This window comes from Lotus japonicus, chromosome 2 (genome assembly GCF_012489685.1).
Source record: "Lotus japonicus ecotype B-129 chromosome 2, LjGifu_v1.2".
In the NCBI taxonomy this organism is placed as follows: Eukaryota; Viridiplantae; Streptophyta; class Magnoliopsida; order Fabales; family Fabaceae; genus Lotus; species Lotus japonicus.
Genome location: NC_080042.1, coordinates 51,750,073 through 51,773,736, shown reverse-complemented (window position 1 = coordinate 51,773,736; position 23,664 = coordinate 51,750,073). Strand labels below are relative to the sequence as shown.

At 38.8% G+C, this 23,664-nt stretch overlaps 3 protein-coding genes across 3 annotated transcripts; 1 reads left to right on the top strand and 2 right to left on the bottom strand.

Moving 5' to 3' along the window:
- The first annotated feature begins 463 nt into the window (after positions 1–463).
- Positions 464–3,190, top strand: LOC130738261 (pentatricopeptide repeat-containing protein At1g62670, mitochondrial-like). Its single transcript, XM_057590206.1, has one exon. The coding sequence runs from the start codon at positions 1,424–1,426 to the stop codon at positions 3,065–3,067; it is 1,644 nt and encodes a 547-aa protein (XP_057446189.1). The 5' UTR covers positions 464–1,423; the 3' UTR covers positions 3,068–3,190.
- An 11,257-nt stretch (positions 3,191–14,447) lies between these two features.
- On the bottom strand, positions 14,448–17,837 carry LOC130738259 (uncharacterized; the record flags this gene model as incomplete). The annotated part of the gene is made up of 3 exons (XM_057590204.1): positions 16,926–17,837; positions 16,453–16,799; positions 14,448–15,625 (listed from the first exon to the last, which is right to left on the bottom strand). Coding segments are annotated over exons 1-3 (1,755 nt in total), but the record flags the coding sequence as incomplete, so codon positions are not given.
- Positions 17,838–17,973: 136 nt separating this feature from the next.
- Positions 17,974–22,486, bottom strand: LOC130738260 (oxalate--CoA ligase). Its single transcript, XM_057590205.1, has 4 exons — positions 22,136–22,486; positions 20,987–22,055; positions 19,865–19,968; positions 17,974–18,478 (listed from the first exon to the last, which is right to left on the bottom strand). Exons 1-4 carry the CDS (start codon positions 22,337–22,339, stop codon positions 18,290–18,292), a joined length of 1,566 nt encoding a protein of 521 aa, XP_057446188.1. The 5' UTR covers positions 22,340–22,486; the 3' UTR covers positions 17,974–18,289.
- Positions 22,487–23,664: the final 1,178 nt, after the last annotated feature.

Genomic DNA, 23,664 nt, shown 5'->3' with positions numbered 1-23,664 from the left:
AGACTGTACCGGCATCAAGAAAGCCCAAGTGTAAAATAAAATGCCTTAATAAAGTGGTTCTTTCTGATAACAACAAACTAACTGGAAAAGCTACCTGATGGGTGTGGTAGACAAGACTGAGATTGTAAGAAAGTAGATATTAGCAACCCTCCTGAACTGCAAAAATAAAAGCAAGATAAGTTGTGAATCAATTGAACTCATCGGCTCATATACAAATATGATTTTCCTTAGATAGGCATAAATTAATTTAAAGACAAAATAGTAATAAATAATTTTGAGCACGTATTCCTCTAACTACACGTGTTTGAAAACAAAGACACAAACCATTTTCTCTGAGCACAAAGCAAAAATCAAATAACCATTCAACTTCAACACCGTGTTTTAGACCAATGTTGATGGGAAGAATGCTAATTTAAGAGCAATGATTAGTTTAATGATGTAATCAGCAATGAATAGAATGCCTTAAAAAAATTTGTCACCATAAAAATGATACTCCTCAACCTGGGTGGTAATCCTTAATACACATATCTACTTAGACCCAACCAGATTGATTAAATTTTCAATTTTCCAGAGTTGAAGACTCCAAACTGCCTCAGGGGGCGTCCCATTCACCTCGCTGCTTCAGCCTCTTCGTGTCGTGACGGAGCAGCCTCGAAGCAACATCAGGACCGCGTCGGAGCAGCGCCAGAACCGCCTCAGATCTACACCAGCGATCGTGCAGTGGTGGTCCTACACGCCGGAAGTTCGAGAGAGAGAGGACAATGGAACTATTAGCAACAGGATTAAAAATGAGGAGGACGTGGTGGTGCGGTGGAGTTCGAAGGAACGATTCTGGAATTGGTTGAGGAAAGTGATGTGGTTATGGAGTTGGGAAGAGGATGGTGATGCGATTTTGAACAGAGGAGAGGAGTGGTGAGTTCGACGGTAGTTTGGAGAAGAAACGGAGGTGGTGAGTTCGACGGCTATGGAAGAGAGGATGGGAAGAGAGGGTAAAGGAGGAGGGGTATAATGGTAATGTTAGGTAATATGGGGTAGGGATATAATGGTATTATGGAGGAGAGATATAAATAAAACTTTATTTATTTGACAGGATAAAATGGTAACTTACCATGTTAATTTTCAGCCACCCAAAATAGTTAGACTTTAGAATTATTTTTTCCATATTTAATTGTGGCCAGAAATTGATTTTGAAACCCAAGTCACTGGTTCACCCTAGCCTTCACCCAGGTTAATTCCTAGTATACAGCAAAGACATGTCATCTTTTTCTTTTAGCATCTTAAAAACAAACTACTGCAAAATTGGAATTTAGTTAAAAATTGAGAAATTATTCAAAACGCAGGAGCACTGAATCAAGCCGCCGCCGCCGCCGCAGCACCACCACCGCTTAATTTGGAACCACCGTTCTCTATCCATTTGTGCGCAATGTCAATTTCAAGGTTAAGGTGGTTTCTTCCGAATCCCACTTTTCTTCTTTCATTTTCATCCCTTCACTCTCACACTCACGCTTTGCCCCTTTCCACACACAATCCTGATGATGCTGTGTCTTTATTCCATCGCTTGCTCCAAATGCGTCATACTCCATCAATCATCGAATTTGGTAAGGTTCTAACATCCCTCATGAAGGCGAAGCATTACTCCACCGCCATATCCCTTTCTCACCAAATGGAATTTAGGGGAATCATGCCTGACATCTTTACTCTCAACATCTTAATCAACTGTTACTGCCACCTAGGTCAAATCTCTTTTGCCTTTTCTGTTTTGGCCAAGATTCTCAAGAGGGGTTATAAGCCAAATACAATCACCTTCAATACCCTCATTAAAGGTCTCTGTCTTAAAGGTGAGGTTAAGAAAGCACTGCACTTTCATGACGACCTGCTAGCGCAAGGAATTCAATTGAACCAAGTCAGTTATGGGACCTTGATCAATGGGTTGTGTAAAATGGGTGAAACAAGAGCTGCCCTGCGATTGCTGAGACAGATTGAAGGGAAATTAGTTCAGCCTGATGTGGTCATGTACAGCACAATCATTGATAGCCTCTGCAAAGATAAACTTGTAAGTGATGCCTGCGATTTATATTCGGAAATGGTACTCAAGAGAATTTCTCCTACTGTTGTCACTTTCAATGCTCTAATTTATGGCTTTTGCATTGTGGGTCAATTGAAAGAAGCAGTTGGTTTGCTAAATGAAATGGTGTTGAAAAACATCAACCCAATTGTTAATACTTTTAATATTCTGGTTGATGGGTTATGTAAGGAAGGAAAGGTGAAAGAAGCTAAAAATGTGTTAGCTGTGATGATGAAAGAAGGTGTAAAGCCTGATATTTTCACTTACAATTCTATCATGGATGGGTATTGCCTAGTTAAAAAAGTGAACCAGGCTAAAGATGAATTCAACTCTATGACTCAGAGGGGAGTCGCTCCTGATGTTTGCAGCTACAATATCATGATTAATGGATGCTGTAAGATTAGAATGGTGCATGACGCTCTGGATCTCTTTGAGGAAATGCATTCCAAAAATCTGATTCCTGATACAGTAACTTACAACTGCCTTATTGATGGTCTGTGCAAAGTAGGGAGAATATCTTGTGCTTGGGAGCTTGTTGGTAAAATGCACGACAGAGGTCAACAAGCCAATGTAATCACTTACAATTCTTTATTAGATACTCTATGCAAGAATCATCATGTTGACAAGGCAATTGCATTACTTGAGAGAGTTAAAGACAAGGGCGTTCAACCAAATATGTACACATACAATATAATTATTGATGGACTGTGCACAAGTGGAAGACTAAAGGATGCACAAGATGTTTTTCAGGATCTTTTGATTAAAGGCTATCATCTAGATGTTGCGACATATAGTGTAATGATTAAAGGGCTTTGTAGAGAGGGCTTGTCTGATGAAGCACTGGCCTTGCAATCAAAAATGGAAGACAATGGCTGTGTTTCTGATGCTGTAACTTATGAAACAATTATTCGGGCTCTCTTTAGAAAAAATGAGAATGATAAAGCACAGAAACTTCTTCATGAGATGATTGCTAGAGGTCTGCTTAAGAGTAAAGCCATGTGAGGTGCTTTCCAGCTAAACTTGGTTATTTTGAATATTCATGATGAACATCCTGTCTTTTTCAATTATATTTTGAATTTGAATTTTCATCTTTTATAATTTGTTAGATGTATGATTCGTTGATCAGTTGTTGTGGTTATTTCTGTTTAGTCTTCAGTTATACTTTCTGTTATGCTTAATTGGCATATGCTGTTAAGATAGTTGGCTTTTAGCTTTCTGTTATAATTAGCTAGCACATGTTATTCAGTTATGCTTTTCTCAATAGTTAGTTATTCTAGTAGCTTCCTGCTGAAGCTAATCAATCTATAAATGTTACCAATGATAGTAGGCTTTTGGCCTTTGTTGCCAAATCATGTTACCAATGATCCTCAGCAGCTCATGGAGCCTATTACTATGGCTGGTCAGGAGCAAGTTTATGTGGGCAGTGGACAAGGTCTGCCAATTCTTTCTAGAGGCTTTACTTAATTTTCTTCTCCTCTTCTTTCTAATACTAAAATATCCCTCAATGATTTTCTTAATGTCTTTACTATTACAAAAAATCTTGTTAGTGTTCAGCAATTTGTATCATTGGTTATCGCAGAATGCACCTCCTCAGGAAAATCTATTACAGAATAATGGATCTCAATCTGGGCCGTCATCTATAAATGTTAGTGATCATGTTACTAATGATCCTCAGGTCTATTACTATGGCTGGTCAGGAGCAAGTTTATGTGGGCAGTGGACAAGGTCTGCCAATTGTTTCTAGATTCATTTTCTTCTCCTCTTCTTTCTAATACTAAAATATCCCTCGATGATTTTCTTCATGTCTCTACTATTACAAAAAATCTTGTTAGTGTTAGTAGATTTGCTAGAGATAATTTATCTATATTGAATTTCACCCAACTAAATCTCAGGTCAACAACCAAATTTTGCTTGAAGGAACAGCCAACTCAGTAGGGCTTTATGAGTTTCCTAGTTTACTTCGTAACTTCATCTTACCAAATTCTATTGATTCTAATTATTAAACTTGCATTGCCTTTGGGGAAGAACTGTGACTTCTTCAGAAGCATGTTGACTCTAACATTGCTGGTGAAGCATGTTGTGTGTAACCTTTTGACTCTATATTTGCTAGAAAGTTGAGTTTCTTGTTTTTGTTCTCATTTTTATTGGACGTGTGTTCTGAAGACAGGGATGGCCTCCTCTATGCAGAGAACCTGCTAGTTCTCTGTGTCCTGGTTAATTTTATGAAGACCAGTTTTGGCTTGGAGCATTTCATTTTCCTCAAAGAATGCTAAGTGTTCATGCTCCATTCCCTGTACTAAAATAACTTTTGTTTTCATGTTTCATAACTTGACAATAACATGTTAATTTAATGGTAAAGGAGGAGGGGTATAATGGTAATGTTAGGAGAGAGGCTAAACACAAGGGGATATAATGGTAATATGGGGTAGGGATATAATGGTATTATGGAGGAGAGATATAAATAAAACTTTATTTATTTGACAGGATAAAATGGTAACTTACCATGTTAATTTTCAGCCACCCAAAATAGTTAGACTTTAGAATTATTTTTTCCATATTTAATTGTGGCCAGAAATTGATTTTAAAAGGTAGTGTAACTTACACTACCCAAGTCACTGGTCCACCCTAGTTTTTTCCATTAACCTGTGGAATGCACAATTGTTTTTTTGTTTTTTTTCGTTTAATTTGCACACACAAGAATGTGAAATGTGTATCTTATGAGAAATGTGTTGTTATATGAGAACATGAGAATAAATCACCAACCATTAGATCTAATCATGAACGGTCCATATTAAAACATTAAGTCATGTGACTTTTTTAAAAAGTCACATGACATTTTTAGGTGGTCACGTGACTATCACATGACTATTTAAATCTTTTAATATGGGTCATTCATAATTAGATTTAGCAGTCGTGATTTATTCTCATTTTCTCACATAAAAACATCATTCTCATAAGATACATCATATATATATATATATATGATATTTTAATATTTTATATGTTAGGTGGGTATCCATGAGTAGAGATACATCAATATCCGTACCCACCTGATTAATAAATGGATAATGAAAATATCCATTAAATAAATGCGCAGGTATCCGTGAGTGTGGGTAATTTTGACATCCATACGCAGGATATATGTTAAACCCAATGTCCAAGACAACGTGTATAACGTACAGGAGATAAGCCACCACGATCAACATAGTAAATACGATAAAGAAGAACATGGAGAATTGGTAACCTAGTTCGCTGCAACGTCATCTACATTCGGGGGTCGGGCTTTCACCCGAGAAAGAAAATTCACTATTAATAGTATTTGTACACCCGGTCTTAGTTAAATAAACCTTGTTCAATGCCTTCCTAACTAATACTACCCAGTGTTTTATACTTAGCCATCTCCCTAAGTATGAGACCCTTCTCACTTTCTCATAATCACTACCACAGTGATTGAACCATTACAATAACAATATGAGATTGAAGAGATTACAACTCAACTAAAAACAAATCAACTCTATGCCTTAAGATGATCAATGGAGGCAGTAGTGTGGTGTACAAGATAACACAAATAAGGACTCACAAACACAACCCTAAAATACAATAATCCTATGATCAACACTCATTTTGCTGCTAGGGTTTTTGTCTTCCTTAAATAGCAGTTCTTTAGCAGGCTTAGGTCTTTAGTGGGCTGAACAGCAACAGAGTCCATAAGCTTAAATATGGACCAAATCTTGTTGTTAAAGATTTGATCTCAAACATATTTTCTCCACAAACTATATTTTGTTCACATAATAAAACAATCACTTCATACAAAATCTAGAACAAATCTTTTAAACCATTAACAAATCTTATCAAATAAGATTTGAACACAAAAAAATATAATCTTCTACAATTTAAACTAAATCAAATCTTATTCAGCAGATTTGATTACACTTATATATTTTCAGATATATATGCGGAAAACTTCTTCAATAACCCTAGCTTGTTGATCACGTCAATCAATCCAAAGCTTCTAGAAAACACGTGCAACACACGACAGCTAGGCAGAGACATATGTTGCACCAGATGCTCCAGCATCATGTCCCACAAACAAAACATCTTAGCTGAAATGTTGACAACTAAGAACATAGGAATAACATATTCTAATTAATTGATTTATACAATCCATACAACTAAAATAGAAAATTAAGATAGTAATCCAACATTTAATTCGATAAAATTCCATCATTTTAAATTCAGTGGATTTATTAGAATCAAAACAAAATATTTTAGCACTGTACATTTTACATTATATCCCATAAAAATACTTGTGTTATCGAGTTTGTCAAGATCGAGATTCTATTTAGGATTGAAAGGAGGGCTAAAAGATTGTAGATCAGAAGATGGGATCGGATCATAAGATCCTACTAAAAATGTAAATATGTACTTAATAAAATAAACACATACAAAATACACATAGATGATGAAATTAATCTGATTCACGTGAAAAACTAGAATTTTATAATGTACTTGAGTTCTACATTTGTGGTGGTGTTATACCACGAGAAATAAGGGCATAATAATAATAATAATAATAATAATAATAATAATAATAATAATAATAATAAAAAATCATCAAGTTTAGAAGACAAAACTCATTGAAAGTTCTTGAATTTAATACATATAGATTGAGTGTTCAAGATAATAGACGCAAATAATCATGTGTGACGGATTGTGACAGAGGACGTGCGAAAATCAAGGGAGAAGATGATAAGAAGCGGTTGCGGATATCGTGTAGCTCAAGTGAGTCTTTTGTTCAAAACACTAGTTGGCATCAGATCAAGATCCTAGATTCAGCCTCCAAAGATCGAGATCCTGGACAATCCTACTCCAATAAGATTCCACGTGGGATCTGAATCGCAAAGCCCCAAAAGCAACGTAAAATTGTGAGATACTAATAAGAGCATGTTTAATGGACCCCACAATCAACATTATACTCAATACTCCCCCCGTTCCTTATTAACTGTCCACATTGAAGAAATTTTTTTGTTCCTATATAACTGTCCACTTAGAGTTTCAAGAGAGCATTAATTGATGTTTTTCCAAGAAATGCCCTTACATAAACAATAAATGAAGAAAGATAAAATACATTTTAAAGGGTGATATAGAAAAACAAATAATACTTTTATGAAAATCAACACAATTAATTGATTTCCTTAATTTGTGTGAATCTTCTCTTCTTGGACAGATAAATAGGAACGGATGAAGTACTTTTAATTTTAACAATATAATAATATTATATTTTTTTGTCCTTTGACCAACAATTCTATGAGACATTACTCTAAAACCATTTACAATGTTTCAACACTCTCAACACCACTTTTTCTCTTCCCAACACTCCACATCATTTTCTCTCTTCAATTCAACACTCATTCAACTTTTACCCCACCACTTTTTTATTTCATATTTTTATTTAATTTTATATTTTTGTTTTTATGATTACATAAAATTACAATTATCGATTTAAATTTAAACACTTAACAATTTAAATTTTGTTTTTAAAATATAGACAATAATTTATTTTATTTTCTTAACTTAAAATGAAAGACAACAAACTAAGCACACAATAATTTGTTTTATTTTCTTAACTTAAAATGCAAGACAACAAACTAAGCACAGAAATGTGAACACTCTTCAACACTCTCTTATGTAGCATATTTAACTCATGGGTTTTAGAGAGAGAGACTCCAACTTCTCTCTAGGGAATAGAGGAAACCAGAGGCATGTATGGAAAGGTAAGGAGGTGCTGGATGGTGGCAGAGAAGCATGGAGAGAAAATATGGAGGCAGAACCATCGAAAGGTAGAAGCTACAGAGATGATAAGCAAAGGAGCTACGACGGAGGTGTTAGGAAGGTAAACCAGTGGACTCGCAAAACTCAGGAAAAGGCACCCACTTTGTTCATCGATGGACTTAGTGAGACTGTGTCGTATCAGCAGTTGAAAGAGCAACTACAAAGGTGGGGTAATATCGCAGGACTCTTCGTACAGAGGACAAGGCGTAGGTACCGCCAATTCAAGTTTGGTTTCATCAGATTCTCGAATATGGAAGAAACAAATAGGGCTATTAATCAACTGAATGGCAAATTCCTTTGTGGAGCGAAGATATCAGTGGCCAAGGCCAGATTTCCCTTCTTTCAAGACCAAGAACGTTCAAAGCCAGTAGGGAATTTACAAGGAAAAACTCGTAAGGGAGCTGAAAAAACTCATCAAGTGGCCCATAAAGATAACATATCTCGGAAGGGCATTCAGTCAAAAGCAAGGGTACCTGAATATGCATGCTGCTATCGCCTAAAGGAGGAAGATATAACTAGAACTGGAAACATCCTCATAGCGTTGGTGAGGGGAGAAATGAATCTGAAATTGCTACAATCCTTTTTGGATTCACATGGGATATACAACGTCACGGTTAAAGCGTGGGGGGCAACGGAGGTTGCCCTTGCTTTTGATAACAAAGAGGCTCTGTTATCCTTCATGGCAGGGCATGGAAGGCAATTGGGCGAGAAGTTTGAGCACTTTCGTATAGCATCTCCCTTGGAAGTCCCTTCCAGGCATTTGGTGTGGGTATCCCTGAGGAATGTTCCTTTGGGTGCTTGGAGCGAGTCTTTTTTCTCTACGATAGTAAGTGCGATGGGTACGTACATAACTGTCGATGAGGATACAAGGCTCCACAGACGCTATGACGTTGCGAGGGTTTTAATATCTTCCTCTACCCCAACAATTCAGACAACCAATATACAGGTCAAGTTTGACGAAATATGGATGTCTATCTCAATTCAGGAAGACCAGAGCAAGACGGCTGTAGACTCTGTATTTTACTATCAAGAGGAATCCGGGACTACCTCCAGATCTAAGGCAGATGAAGAACTGTCAACAAAGGATACAGTGGTTAGCGAATCCTCACTGGAAGATATCGACGGAGGAGAGCTAAACTCGGCGGGGTTGTTTTTGGGGGATACAACTACCGGGATGGTTGACTCCGGCGAAGGTCAATTTGGGGAAGTTAATGAAACTGGGACTTTGGGTCAAGATGTATCTTTAAGGAGATTACAAATTTCACCTTTTGGGGTACAGACTGATGCTACTACAATAGGAAACAAATTCAAATTTTCCTTAGGATTGTCTGGGGAAGGGGTATGGCAGTGCAACCCGTTGCCAATTCTTATTAGCTGTGGGTTTGACAAGTACATCAAAGTGGCAATCATGGGGGGTAGGGTATCAGACTATGTGCCGGCAGTAAGCTATGACTGGAGTCTGTTGTGGGATTGGTTCAAGAGGTCAACTCAGGAAACCATATTGACCTTGGCTAGTCACTTCGGCGCCCAAAAAGCCCTGCCACCATGTCAGAGTTTGGTGGGGGACTTGGAAAACATTGTCATTGATTCGGTTCAATATGAACCAAATGAAACAAACGAACCTGCTTCACAAACTATGGGCCGGGACTCTATTGCAACAAAAAAACCCATGACAAATGGGCCTGCCAGTCTTGGGGTCCACGAATCACATGGTCCTGCAAAAAGGGGTAGAGGACGCCCAAGGAAACTACCCAAAGCTGCTGGTTACCCTCCCCCTAAAGCTCCTCTTGCCCCCTCTGCCGTAGGGCAGCCAAATACTCACTCAAGCCAACCGGTTTGCAATCTGAACCTTCAAGCGGTGCCAAGTGTGCCATCCCCAAGCGTCAGCGATTCACCAGGCTCATCGTCGCTACCTCCAAGCTCAAAGTATGCAGGATCCAAAAGACATTTCACTAGAGCTCAGAAAGCTTGGATGCTGGGCAAGGTGTTAGGTTTGCATTTCAAAGGGACAGATGCACAAGCAATAAAAGGCCTAGAAGAAGAGCTTCGCCTCATCAGCCTGAGTTAGCAGGATGCAGAGGAGGTGGGTCTCTTGGAATGTCAGGGGTATGGGAAGAGCAGAGAAAAGAAGATCCATCATTGTTGCAGTGAGGAATTTGAAACCTGAAATTGCCCTGATACAAGAAACGAAATTAGGCTCCGATCGAATCAAGACCTTGGAGTCTTTTGCAAAGGCGGAGAGAATGGATAGTCAGTTTATACCTGCCATTGGTTCTGCGGGGGGATTAATTACTCTTTGGAATCCTGCTATTTTCACTATGGAATCAGTAATAAAAAATGAAAGATTCATTGGTCTGCTTGTGAAGTCATTAAAAGATTCTATGTTGCTATTCATTGTTAATGTCTACGGCCCCAACGTGGATAGTGAAAGGTATGAATTCTTTAATTTATTGGCTGAAGCTTTGAATGTGAATAACTGTTGTAGCATTCTTGGTGGGGACTTCAATGCTATTCTGAATGAAGGGGAAAGGACTGGTAATCAAGGAGGAGTGGAGAATTGTTTTTCTGAATTCGTTGCAGGTTCAAATCTTATTGATCTACCATTGCAAAATGACAAATACACATGGTACAGCTCTCGTTTGGGAGGAATTTGGAGCCGCCTAGACAGGTGGCTAGTTAGTGATGAAGCCATAAACAACTTTGAAGGAATCTGCCAATCAGTGGAAAATTGGGGATTATCAGATCATCGTCCAGTTATCTTAACGTTGGGGGCCATTAATTTTGGACCGAAACCATTCATGTTCTATAATCACTGGCTTTTGGATAAAGAATTTGAACAGTTGGTAGCACAATGGTGGTGCTCCTCGACATTAGTGGGCTGGTCAGCCTTTGTATTACAACAAAAATTGAAAGGACTGAAAGCAGTAATAAAGGAATGGAGAGGCTACGCTGGCTCAGTGAACAGGGAAAAAATAACAGCTCTAGAAACGGATTTACAGGTGACTATGGACAGAATATCCTCTGATGGGGCAGATGCAACACTCAGACAAAAACGGTTGTCTATCCTTGATAGTTTGTGGCAAGAATTCAGAAAGGAAGAGGCCCGGTGGAGGCAAAAAGCCAGGGTCAAATGGCTTAAAGAAGGGGACAGAAACACTTCTTACTTTCACTCCACATGCAAAATCCGCAAGGCCAAGAAGTTGATATCCCACATTGTTGTTGGGGGTGATACTGTTGTAGACCCCAATATGATCAAAGAATCAATTTTCAGCCACTTCCAAACTTTCTTCACAAGGGATAATAGACAAAGGCCGAAATTAAGATGCCCAAATCTTCCAAAGCTGAGTCATGACAAGAAGGCTGGGCTGGAAATCAGTTTCACAGAGAAGGAGATATGGGAAGTTCTGAAATCTTGTGATGGGAATCGGGCACCAGGGCCCGATGGATTTAATTTGAATTTCTTCAAACAGTTCTGGAGCGTAGTCAAGGGTGATGTGGTGAAATTCTTTGATGATTTCCATAGCACCGGGAAGTTAGTAAAAGGCCTCAATGCTACCTTCATAGCTCTAATTCCAAAACACATTAATCCCTCGGCTGTCTCAGACTTTAGACCAATCAGTTTGATTGGTAGTGCTTATAAACTGATTTCTAAGGTGCTAGCAGCGAGATTACAAACAGTTACCCCTTTGCTGGTCTCAGAGAACCAATTTGCTTTCACTCATGGGCGACAAATTTCAGATTGCATCTTAATCGCTAATGAGGTGGTAGATTTCTTGAAAAAAAGAGAAGGAGGTGGATTTCTACTAAAACTTGATTTCGCCAAAGCATATGATAATGTGGAATGGGACTTCCTTCTTGATATTCTCAAGGAAATGAATTTCGGTGAGAGATGGATTAATTGGATTCGTACTTGCGTATCGACGGCTACTCTGTCAGTCTTGGTTAATGGCTCATCTACAAGCTTCTTTGAAATGGAAAAGGGGCTTCGACAAGGCGACCCGTTATCCCCTCTTTTATTCAACCTTTGTGCAAATGGACTATCTTGCATGCTGAACCAACTCCTAGGCGATCACATTTTTTGTGGTGTGAGAATTGGAACCGATCTAGCTTTGAACCACTTACAGTTTGCAGATGACACACTACTGTTTTGTGAGAAAGATGAGGACCAAATAGATATGCTTTGCAATGCTTTATTGTCATTCCTCTTTGCGTCCGGACTCAAAGTGAATCTGCATAAGACAACTCTAATCGGTTGCAATGTCGATGCCACTGAGGTGGAAAGAGTGGCTGGTCTTTATGGTTGGAACATAGGCCAATTACCACTACTCTACCTTGGTGCCCCCCTAGGTGGGAACCCTCGTCACATCTCTTTCTGGGATCCAATGCTGGATAAACTCAGAAGGAAAAGGCGGACCTGGAATTCGAAATTCATCTCCTTAAGTGGTAGATTGACACTGATGAAGGCATGCCTTTGCTCGGTTCCTCTGTTCTTAATGGCTGTTTTCAAAGCACCTATAAAGGTCATTGGAGAAGTGGAGAAAATCCTACGCAGTTTCCTTTGGGGAAAGGAAGAGAATGGTAGAAAAATCGCTTGGATTCCATGGTCCTTGATTTGCCAATCTCAAGAACATGGAGGACTTGGTCTTGGTTTCATAGGGTGGAAAAACAAAGCCCTCTTACTTAAATGGGTTTGGCGCTTCGGATTAGAACACAAAAGCTTGTGGAGGAGACTACTCATTGCAAAATATGCGCTGGATCCTAAGCTGCTGTTTTTCCATGTGGCTATGGTGGAAGGTAAAAACTGGTCCATTCTCATGCAAGATATTGTGAACATTTTGAATGAAGACTCCTTGGTAGCCAAAGGATTGAAAGAAGGACTGATTGTCAACCTTGGAGATGGGTCCAATACTAGATTCTGGGAAGATCCATGGGTAGATATCATGCCACTCCGAAATAGATTTCCTCGGTTGTTCGCCATGAGCTTGAATAAACTAAGCATGGTGGCAGAAGTGGGAGTATTTGTGCAAGGGAAATGGACCTGGGACCTAGCATTCAGGAGAGCCTTCTTTAATTGGGAAGTGGAAATACACAGCAACTTCATCAACCTTTTAAACAGTCACTTTCCCACGAGAGGTTCAGGGGACCGCATTTGCTGGTATTTTGAAAGCTCAGGGCTATTCTCAGTCAAAGGATTATGTAAGTGGGTCGAGGACAAGTTAATTGAAGAAGAACATTGGGCACTTCCATCTCAGGTGAGGAAAATAGTCCCACCTAAGGTGGGATTGCTATTTTGGCAGGGGTGTAACAACAAGATAGCTTGTAAACAAAATCTTCTAAGTCGAGGGGTTTCCTTGGTGGACAACGGTCTCTGCTCGCTATGTTCCCAAGGCCCTGAAACTGCTGATCACCTTTTTCTACACTGTTTGCTGTCTTGGAACATGTGGAGTGACATAGTAAAAAGAGAAGGTGTTGCTTGGGTACATCCAAACTCCTTGGCTGATTTGGCCAAACAGTGGGACTTTCTTTGTGTTAATTCTGATCTTATCTTATGGAAATTAATCCCTTATTCTCTGGTTTGGTCCTTGTGGGTTGGAAGAAATGACTTGATTTTCAGAGACAGAGCTTTCAACAGAGACGAAGTCTGGGATATGCATGTTATGCGAATTGGGTGGTGGGTAAAAGCTAAATGGAAGGACTGCCCGTATAACACTGAACAATTTAGTGCAAATTTCTGCAATATCAGATTGAAAAGGAGTGCTGCGAGCGTTAGGACAGCAAGGTGGCAACCTCCATCGACAGGTTCCCTCAAATTTAATGTTGACGGTGCATCTCAAGGTAATCCCGGACCTAGTGGATTGGGGGGAGTTCTAAGAAATCATCAAAACAGGGTCTTGGGTTATTTCTCTATCAACTCAGATTTTGGCTGGGCTTTTGAAGCTGAGGTTCGTGCTATACTCAAAGCGCTGCAATTTTGCCAGGAATTTATGGTTTATGAGGTGAGTATAGAGAGTGATTCGACTGTTGCGGTGGGATGGATAAACTCCAAATTAAATAGGCCATGGAAACTCCTTAATGAATTAAATCAAATTGATTTCTTGCTGGAGCTAACCAAATGTTCAAAGGTGAGTCACATCTATAGGGAAGCAAATGAGGCGGCGGATTCCTTGGCTAAAGCTGGCTGCAATCGGTCCAATCCCCTTTGGTGGTGTTCCAATTCTTTCAGAGTTCGATGACTTTGTTTTCTTCTCCTCTTTATCGCTGCCCAAGCTGATGGTGTGCCTGCTAGTTGCTCTTTCGTCTCTGGGGTTGCTGTGTGTGGTGTCTCACTTTCTTTGTTTTCTTGTTGTTTTTTCGTTTTTTTCTTCCTGCTTTGGCTTGTTTTTTCCTTTGCTTTTTCTGTTGCTTTGTCTTTGCTTTTGGCTCTTGTACTGTATTCTTTTCGTTATTTATATAATTTCCATTCTCAAAAAAAAACAAACTAAGCACAGAACACACAAATAACGTAATTAGTACGATACAAATCATCTTCAATCACGAAAATTCCAAACTTTGCCCAAATGTGCTTCACTAGATCTGCTTGCAGTTCAAGATGAACATTTAGATCACGCAACTCGGATCTAGCACGCACATGATTTGCAAAAGCGGGTAACACCTCGGTCGAGTATGGTTGCGGTGTACTAGATCCACTTTCCCCAAGTTGCTCAAAATGGGTCCAACGTTGAGAATATAAATCTCGTTCATCCTCAACAATCATATTATGTAATATGATGCATGACCTCATGATGATACCCAAATCAGCTATGTCCCACAAGCGAGCTAGTTCACGGATGATTTTAAAACGAGCTTGAAGCACTCCAAATGCACGTTCGATGTCCTTCCGACATCCCTCCTGATATTTTGCAAATAACTTATCGGGTTCACTTTGAGGAAGTCTAATCGATTTGACGAAAGTTGGATAAGAAGGGTAGATACCATCAAGATAGTATGCCATATTATAGGGACGTTGATTCACAAATAAATTCACATTTAGAGCCTTTCCCTGTTCCACGTCATCAAACACTGGTGACCAATCTAGAACGTTTATATCGTTCAACGTTCTCGGACATCCAAAAAATGCATGCCAGATCCATAGATCATGAGATGCAACTACTTCAAGAATAACTGTTGTGGTTCTCTTATCCCCTCTAGCAAATTGACCTTCCCATGCTTTAGGACAATTTTTCCACTCCCAGTGCATGCAGTCAATACTCCCGATCATGCCTGGGAACCCCCGCATTTCACTAACATGTAGCATTCTTTGCAGGTCATCTTGGGTTGGTGCTCTCAGGTACAATTGCTCATACAATCGTATGATTCCTTTACAGATTCTACGTAAACACTCCAATGTTGTAGTACCTTCTATTTTGATGTACTCATCGACCGCATCTGCAGCCACACCATATGCTAACATTCGCATTATTGTGGTACATTTTGCTAAGGGTGATATACCTTCTTTATTGGCTGCATCAACTCGCTGGGTGAAATAGTTATCACTACTTGAAAGGTCTGCAACGATTCGAAGGAAAACATGTTTTTGCATTCGGTACCGACGACGAAACATTGCATCGTCATATGTAGGCTCATTGGCAAAGTAGTCGTCAGTTAGCCTTTGGTTTGCCGCTGCATGATGTCTACTGAGATATTTTCTACTACGAGGTGCACTATCTTCCAATATTTTGTTTCGACGCTCTCTAAATCGATTGACTATATAAGTTTCTTCAATTTCACATTTTTGAAGGTATGTTGTCATACCAAAAGGATATTCCGATGGATCCATTTGTTGTGAAATTTGAAGTAGATTGGAAGAGATTTGAGATATTGGTACATCAATGGATCTATGAGTCCATATATATAAGTATATTGAATGGTGGACACTGACGGATTCAAAATAAGTTATCAACTAGAGTTAATAATCGGATAAGGACTAAGTTACCACTTGAAAATTATTAAAGCAAATACTGACAGACTTGACACCACTTGAAAATTATTAAAGCAAAGACTACAGACTTGACACCACTTAAAAATTATTAAAGCAAACACTGACAGACTTGACACCACTTGAAAATTATTAAAGCAAACACTGACAGACTTGACACCACTTGAAAATTATTAAAGAAAACACTACAGACTTGACCGAATACAGAGAAATACTCGATTAGACTTCATTTGGAAATAGCTCTTGGGACAACTGCTTCAACATCTCTTTCTTACGGTCATCGAGATGCTCTTCGGAACTTAGCTTTAGATACAATTTCATTTTCTTAGTATGAGTCTTGTCTTTCATCAATTGGTTAGCCTCCTGTTGCATCGATGCTATCTTGTCCAATCGTTCAAGTTCTTTCTCCTTGAATTGTTTGTATTCAGCCCACTCTTTGTCCATCACTTCCAAGGCAACTTCTCTGCTTTTCTTTTTATTACCCTTTTTTTTAGCTGCATCCCTACCCATTGGACGAGCAATCGATCCTATAGAGTTTTTAGCTGCATCACTCTCTTAGATCCACTACTTCTTGAGCTACCATTTCCTTCTACTTGACTACAAAAACGTGGTTGATCACGGAGAGCGTGCCATTCTGCAATCAAAGTAAATTGAACATTCTTTCCACTTGCGTATAATTTCTGCGCTTTTGCCAAAATATCATTCTCCGACCAACCGTTTTCTTGCAAATGCTTAGCGCCATCATAAGCGTCAATCCATTTACCCAGTATTTTGTTCATATAATTAAAACGGTTTCGGCATGCAACTCCATCGCACGGAGGATCGAATGAGCAATGCTCATTACAATTCTCAGCAATTTGACCCCAATATGTTTCTCCTTTCTGGTTTCTCCCGACAACACTGCTTGTTCCATATTTAATCCACCCCCTAATTAGCACCAAATTTTGTTCAATGCTCCATGGTGGCGACTGATATTTCTTACTCTTAGGAGTTGAATCCTATTGATTTGGAGTGACTTCATTAGCAGCTATCAAAGTTCCATATTTAATCCACCCACTAATTAGCACCAAATTTTGTTCAGTGCTCCATGATGGTGACTGGGTTTTCTTGCTCTTAGGAGTTGAATCCTCTTGATTTGGAGTGATTTCATTAGCAGCTGTCATGCCACCAAGAGTTATTTGTGTTAAAAATTCGGGAAATTCAGGTGCACCAACACTTGGAAAATTTTCATTCACCATTGGCATATAACCATTAAACGGGGGTGTTTGAGATGGATATCTCATCCTAGATCCATGATGTGGATGAAAGTTTGGAACAAAGGATGACTGGTTGCAATTTGGTGGCAAACCAAAATTATGTATGTTTTGAGGGCGTTGGTTGGAAAATTAATTTGGATCTTGATAATTGTTGAGATTTTGGTAGTTGGAAAATTGATTTGGATCTTGATAATTGTTGAGATTTTAGTAGTTGGAAAATTGATTTGGATCTTGAAAATTGTTGGGATTTTGGTAGCTTAATGGGTATTTAGAAGAATTATGGGTGTTGAAATGGTAATTGTTGGGATCCATTTCACAACAAAGGCTAATAGAAAGATAATAAAAATAGTGAAAAACTTGGTTTTTTTTTTTCTGTGTCCAAATCATGAATTTTGGTCAAGAAATTTTTTTTGCAATGAAATAATTGAGTTCAAAAAATTAAGATGATCAAAATCCAGACAGCCAATCAGGAGGAGCCACGTGTCTAACAAGATAAACCAACAACTCTTTCTCTCTCCGCGTCTTATCGGCGCGTGTGGTGCACGCGCCTGGCGCCCGCCACGTGTCTCTGGTACCTACAACTTCAACATGTTGAACTCCCTCAATACCTCTCTCCTCCACATCATCTTCAACAAAACTCAACAAACCACTACACTATCTCAACAAAACTCAACCCCCCTATCAACACCCTCATTATAAACGGTCTAAGTGTAAATTAGACATCCAATGGTAGACACTACTTTCGAGAGTGTCTTAGTTGTAAGACCTCCCCATTAAAGTTGCTCTAAGATCCGGATCAGGATCTTGACAACGTTATCTTTATAGTCTAAGCGACACAAAAATGCTTCATTTTGCCAATTTCATTCATTTCCATTTAATTCCAATTCACTCAATTTCCCTCCAATAATCACGCCAAATAAAAGGTTTATCACATTGTGAACACTTACAAGAATCATTGAAATCTACTATCTATTGTATCCTGTAGGAAAGACCAATGGCTGAAACATCTCCCTCTTGAATGCTAGGTGGCTAACATGTAATCAAAATGCAGACAAAGTGTTCCTCTTGAATGCTAGGTTGCCAACATGTAATCAAAATGCAGACTCCAACGCTTTATTTTCGGTCAGGTATCTAAGCTCCAAAGCTGGGAACTTGAGTAACTCAAATTTGGGAAACATAGTGTTCTGCCACGAGACGGCGCAAAATCTTGCCAGTGGCGGTCTTGGGCAAAGAATCGGTAATGAAGACCTTTTTGGGGACCTTGAAAGATGCAAGATTCTTCTTGCTAAATCTTAAAACCTCTGCCTCATCAATGTTTGATCCTTCTCTTGGGATGATTGCGCAATGTATCTGTTGTAAAGATAAAAAAACATATGACCAACACAGTTACAACGAACTAGTATGTGGATAATTGATGTTTTCCAACAATTTATGTTTCATACTTTCATTGTCTTTATTACCTCTTGCAGTACAGATATAAAAAGATGCCCACTTAATGATTCTTGGTAAGTTTGAACTAATTATGAATCTTTTTGAACCATTTTAGGTGAACCAATGCAAATCAAGTAAAAGGTGGGTATAATTCTGAAGCTACTTGTCTTAACACTATGGACTCATCTTGGATAAGATTAAATACCTCAGAATATAAGTTAAACAACCTCTTGAAATTTTAGGGGAGAATTTCATAATATTATGTCATACCAGTGTCACATATTTGAGTATAAGTTGCTTCTAGCAAACAAGTAGTTTTCCTTAACAACCAAAATTTAATATAGCTAAACCATTTGAAGAAATAAGTTCGTGTTTGGATATACGGTGAAAACCTATTGTGAAACGAAAATCATGGTGGAATAAAAATTAGAAAATTTATTTATATCAACATGATTTTGGTTTCAACATTCACTTGGGCCACACGAAATAATTTTCAGATTAGGGTCATGAATAGTTGTTCCCTTCTGGTGGAAATTAAGTTAATTTATTTGACACAATATTGAAAGCCTAATTCCATTTGCCAAAAGATGTTCAGATAAAAAAATGGAATATTCTCAAGCAGAATAGTTTTTTTATGTGGGTACATTATCAGAGTATGTATGACTTTTGAGGGATAAAATTAGAAAAACTCCCATACCATATGAATATTCGGTTCCATTTGGCTTTTAGGTAGATGTTACCTCAATGGTATGGTAGGACCACACTCATGACCGATCAGGGATTACAAACCAATGCAAAAGATAGGAGTGTCATCTCACATCCAATAAAAATATGCATATGAAACCAAGTAAGTCCAATGTTTATTCTTGGGTCATATGACCTTTCAAAATATGATAGGTCCATTTGAGATCCAGATGCAGTTATGTTCTGATGAATGATTCGGTGAATACAACTTAGCTATGTATTGTGTGATAAATAAAAATAGATAATTTCTCTGGTATTTATTTAAAAGTGAAGGGGTTTCTCTTCAGACTAAATTTGCCATGACTTATTCTATAATAAACTTTTATAACTTACAATTTAGTTATTTATACGTTAAATAATAAATTAAAGGATTCTAAACCCTCACATTTTGAAATGGTAGAAGAGCAACGCCTATAAAATATCTGTAATTATCTATATACAACAATATAGAAGTGGTGTGAAAAATCTGTTGCTCAATTATTGTTTCTTTCAGTGTGAAGGGAAAAGATAGAGAAGATATGGAAAGTGCAAGAACCAAAAATAAATGAGAAAACGACATACCTCTTCGCCATACTTCTCATCTGGCACTCCGAAAGCAACTGCCTGGGCTATCTCTGGATGGGATAGGAGGACAGCATCCACTTCTATTGGGGATATTTTCTCTCCTAAAAATCATGATAAGATCACGACAAATAAATAACAGAGATAAATAGAAAATATTTTAAATAACGAAAATTGGTGAACCCTAATATGCACCACTTTTTTTAACCTGCTATAACATGTCAACATATTATTTTAAATAAATTTAATATATAACAAATTTTTAATAATACTTTTTTTTTTAAAAAAAATAATGTGTTGACCTGCTATAACCGATTAAAGTAGTAGTGCATATTAGGGAAAATTAAGATTTTCTCCTTTTTTTTTTTTTTTGGGTGATACTAAATAAGTGCAAATAAAATTCAAATGTTTCATATTTCTACGTTTCATTTCATCTCAACGTGCTTACCAAATTAAAGCCCAATTAACATCATTATCACACCGTCCATAATAATCAGCTAACAATATATGACGTCCGGATCACGACAGTTTCAAACTACTAATTAAGTATTTTTTTTATTACAGATCAATTTTTTATTATGATCTATCTGTGAATCATGCAAATGTTAATTAAGAACTTTCTTGAAGAACAATTAAACAATTAAACAATTAAACAATCTAGATGAGAAGAAATAATAAAACACATAGGCTTCTTTCAAAGAATATAAAATAAAACACATAGGCAAGTACAATAGCAAAAGTCGATGACAGGTCTTCAACAAAAACATTTAACAACTAGCTTGCATCTCGTGGGTTGCATAGAAATTCCTCTTTCAAACATTTATAAATAAAAAATAAAGACTTGCATAGTTAGACAAAATCAGTCTCATCCGGACACCTATTCAATCACACTTATTCATTTCATTTCTATTTATATCACACTTTAAATTGCAGTAAGATAAAAATGCAAACCATATTTTAAGTTGCATTATAAAAAATATACATAAAGCAAGTATGGATTCATATTATTTTTCATCCAGTGTTTTAAAGCGTTATACGGGGTGGCATGGCATGAGAATGGTATCAATAGATTTTCCCTATAATAAATGAATAAAAACCATATAATATAGATAAGAAAAATACCTCCTCTATTTATGAGCTCCTTGATCCGACCCACGAGATGCAAGTACCCATCAGAATCAAAGAACCCAATATCACCCGTATGAAACCAACCAAACAAAAACGCCGCCGTATTAGCATCCGGGTTATTCTTATACCCTTTCGTCACATTAGGCCCCCTAATACAAACCTCTCCATTAGCCTCAGCCTCCATGACCCGACCCGTTTCATTCAATATCGCCATCTCCTGACCCACGGGCTTCCCCACCGACCCGGGCTTGTGGGGCCCATCCTGCGGCAACGGGTTCGAACACATGAGATGAGACGCCTCCGTCATCGCATACGCCTCCAAAACCGGAGCATCGAACGCCTCCTCTAACCGACCCATGATCACCGGTGCGAGCGACGCGCTGCAGCTTCGAATAAACCGGAGCTTCGGGTAAACCGGTTCCGGGTTATTCAGGTGGCGATCCAGTATGATCTGGTGTACCGTAGGAACCGCGGTGTACCATGTGGCGTTATACTTCACCATGTCCTTCCAGAACGTCGACGCCGAGAATCTCCCCGCCGCCGGGAGCGTCACCGCCGCGCCGACGCCGAGTGAACTCAGCAACCCGGCGATTAGGCCGTGGACGTGGAACAGCGGGAGAACGATCACCGTCGAGTCGGACTCAGTGAGTCGGTACACGGACTGAATGTTGCGTACTGAGGAAGCCAGGTTGTGCTGACTCAGCGGGACTCCCTTGGGGCGGCTCGTGGTGCCGGAGGTGTGGAGGAATAGCGCTATGTCCGACGGCTCGTTACTGAGTCCGGCGACCGAGTTGACAGAGTCGGGTTCTGACTCGGTGCGGTTCAGAGAGACGGTTAACTTGACTTTTTCTTCACCTTCGGCTTGGGTAAGCGAAGCCGAGCCGAGAGGAATGTTGAGCTTGGAAGCTGCGGCTTCAGCAGGTTTGTTTCCTTCTACCGGCGTTAACAGAATCTTCGATTCGGAGTCGGATAAATAAAACTCGAACTCTTCCGATGTGTAAGCCGCGTTTAATGGTGCCGCCGTGGCTCGCGCTCGGATAACGGCTAAAAACATTATAACAAACTGCAAAAAAAGAAAAAAGAAATAAATCAATAAATAAAAATTATGAAAATGACCTAATTTTTGAGGGATTGGGGGCGAACCTCGACGGTGTTGGGGAAGGTGAGAGCGACGACGTCACCGGGGTTGATCCCGGCGGAGACCAACCGAGCGGCGGCGAGTTCGACGAGTTTGTCGAGGTCGGAGTGGGTGAGGTCTAACTTTCCGGCGACGGAGAGGGCTCGTCGGGAGGGGAATCGTTCGGCGGCGCTGCGGAGCAACCCTGTGAGGGTTATTGGGGTTTCCATTGTGTTTTTTCTTAACGATGAATGATGATGAGTCTATGAGTGGTGAGGATGTTGAAGGGTGATTCGTGTGATATATATAGTAATAAAGTGGGTCGACGTGGGTGGCGGTGGCATCTACGAGGCAAAGGCAAATTAGCAATTCTCCGTGAGTTTCTTTGTAGTTATCATCTAAAAGCACAATGTTCAATGGATCAAATGATGTTAACAAATTGGGCTTTTCCAAAAAGAATGATACTAGTAAAATATGCAATAATTAATTTTTTAATACTGTATATTAAGTAAGAAATTAGTATAAAATTTAAAAAATAAGAAATTAATTATATTTTTAAAAAATAGAAGATAGTTATGCTTTTGATTTTACAGGATGACATATAAATGATTAAAAATCATGTACTTAAATTATTATAGTTTATTATTGAATATTTATTTTGATTAAAGAATATTTTTCAATTAACTATAATGAACATGGAAATTTTTAGAATATTAAAAGTATAAAAGAAGTAAAAGTTATTTTTTTGACATATACCTCGTGGTCGTGGAGCAAATGTCCCTAGGCCTAGCCTAGGTTAGTTGAGAAGAGTGGAAAGAAGAAGGTTCAGAGTGGATTATCCAATGGTTGTGGTGTACCTGAAGGCTCTAGTTCTTTGGAGGCACATTTTTTTTTAGGGTCAAATGGTAGTTGCCATGATTTGAACCCTAGCCCTTCACCATGCAATCCATTCATTTCTCTTAACTCACCAAGTGAGATATCCTCCCCCTCCAATCTTTGGAGGCACTTGAGGGGAATCAGTTGATGATTTTGCCATCAGAGTATTCGGAGCCTTATGGTGTTATGACTAGAGCGAGGAGTGCCCTCTTAATGGGGAAACGCTTGGGCATGACCTATGATTGTTCAGATGTGACTGATTTGAGCCAGATTGGGAACATGATTCAAGCGCACAAACCTCCACAGGGTGGTGGTTGGTTGTTTCTCTTTCTGGTCGGGTATGGTGAATTTTTTTAAATTGACTTTTTGGAGGCCTCCTGTTTATTGTGCTGACTTTCTTTTTCTGTTTTAGGGATATTTGTAAAGTTTGATCTGTAAGACCAAGATTTGGTCATGTAGTACAACTCTATGCTTTGATGAATACATGTTAACTATTGTGTATGAACAATTATGGTACTCTAACATTGTTTTTCTGAATGTTTAAATGACAGGCTCTGACTCTGGTCAGTACTCACAATTATCAGAAACATTAAGCCAAAGAGTAACCAATGCAACGCTTTCGCACTCACTATGTTCTGATTGAACAGTAGTATATGCTTCAGAAGTTCTGAAGATGATA

Excerpts from the sequence above, each read along its gene's own strand:
- LOC130738261 (XM_057590206.1), top strand. The coding sequence starts at position 1,424 with ATGTCAATTTCAAGGTTAAGGTGGTTTCTTCCGAATCCCACTTTTCTT.
- LOC130738260 (XM_057590205.1), bottom strand. The coding sequence starts at position 22,339 with ATGGAAACCCCAATAACCCTCACAGGGTTGCTCCGCAGCGCCGCCGAA. Across the intron at positions 22,056-22,135 it reads CCTTCCCCAACACCGTCGAG|TTTGTTATAATGTTTTTAGC; the intron begins GTTCGCCCCCAA and ends CTTTTTTTGCAG. Across the intron at positions 19,969-20,986 it reads GGAGCTCATAAATAGAGGAG|GAGAGAAAATATCCCCAATA; the intron begins GTATTTTTCTTA and ends CATGATTTTTAG.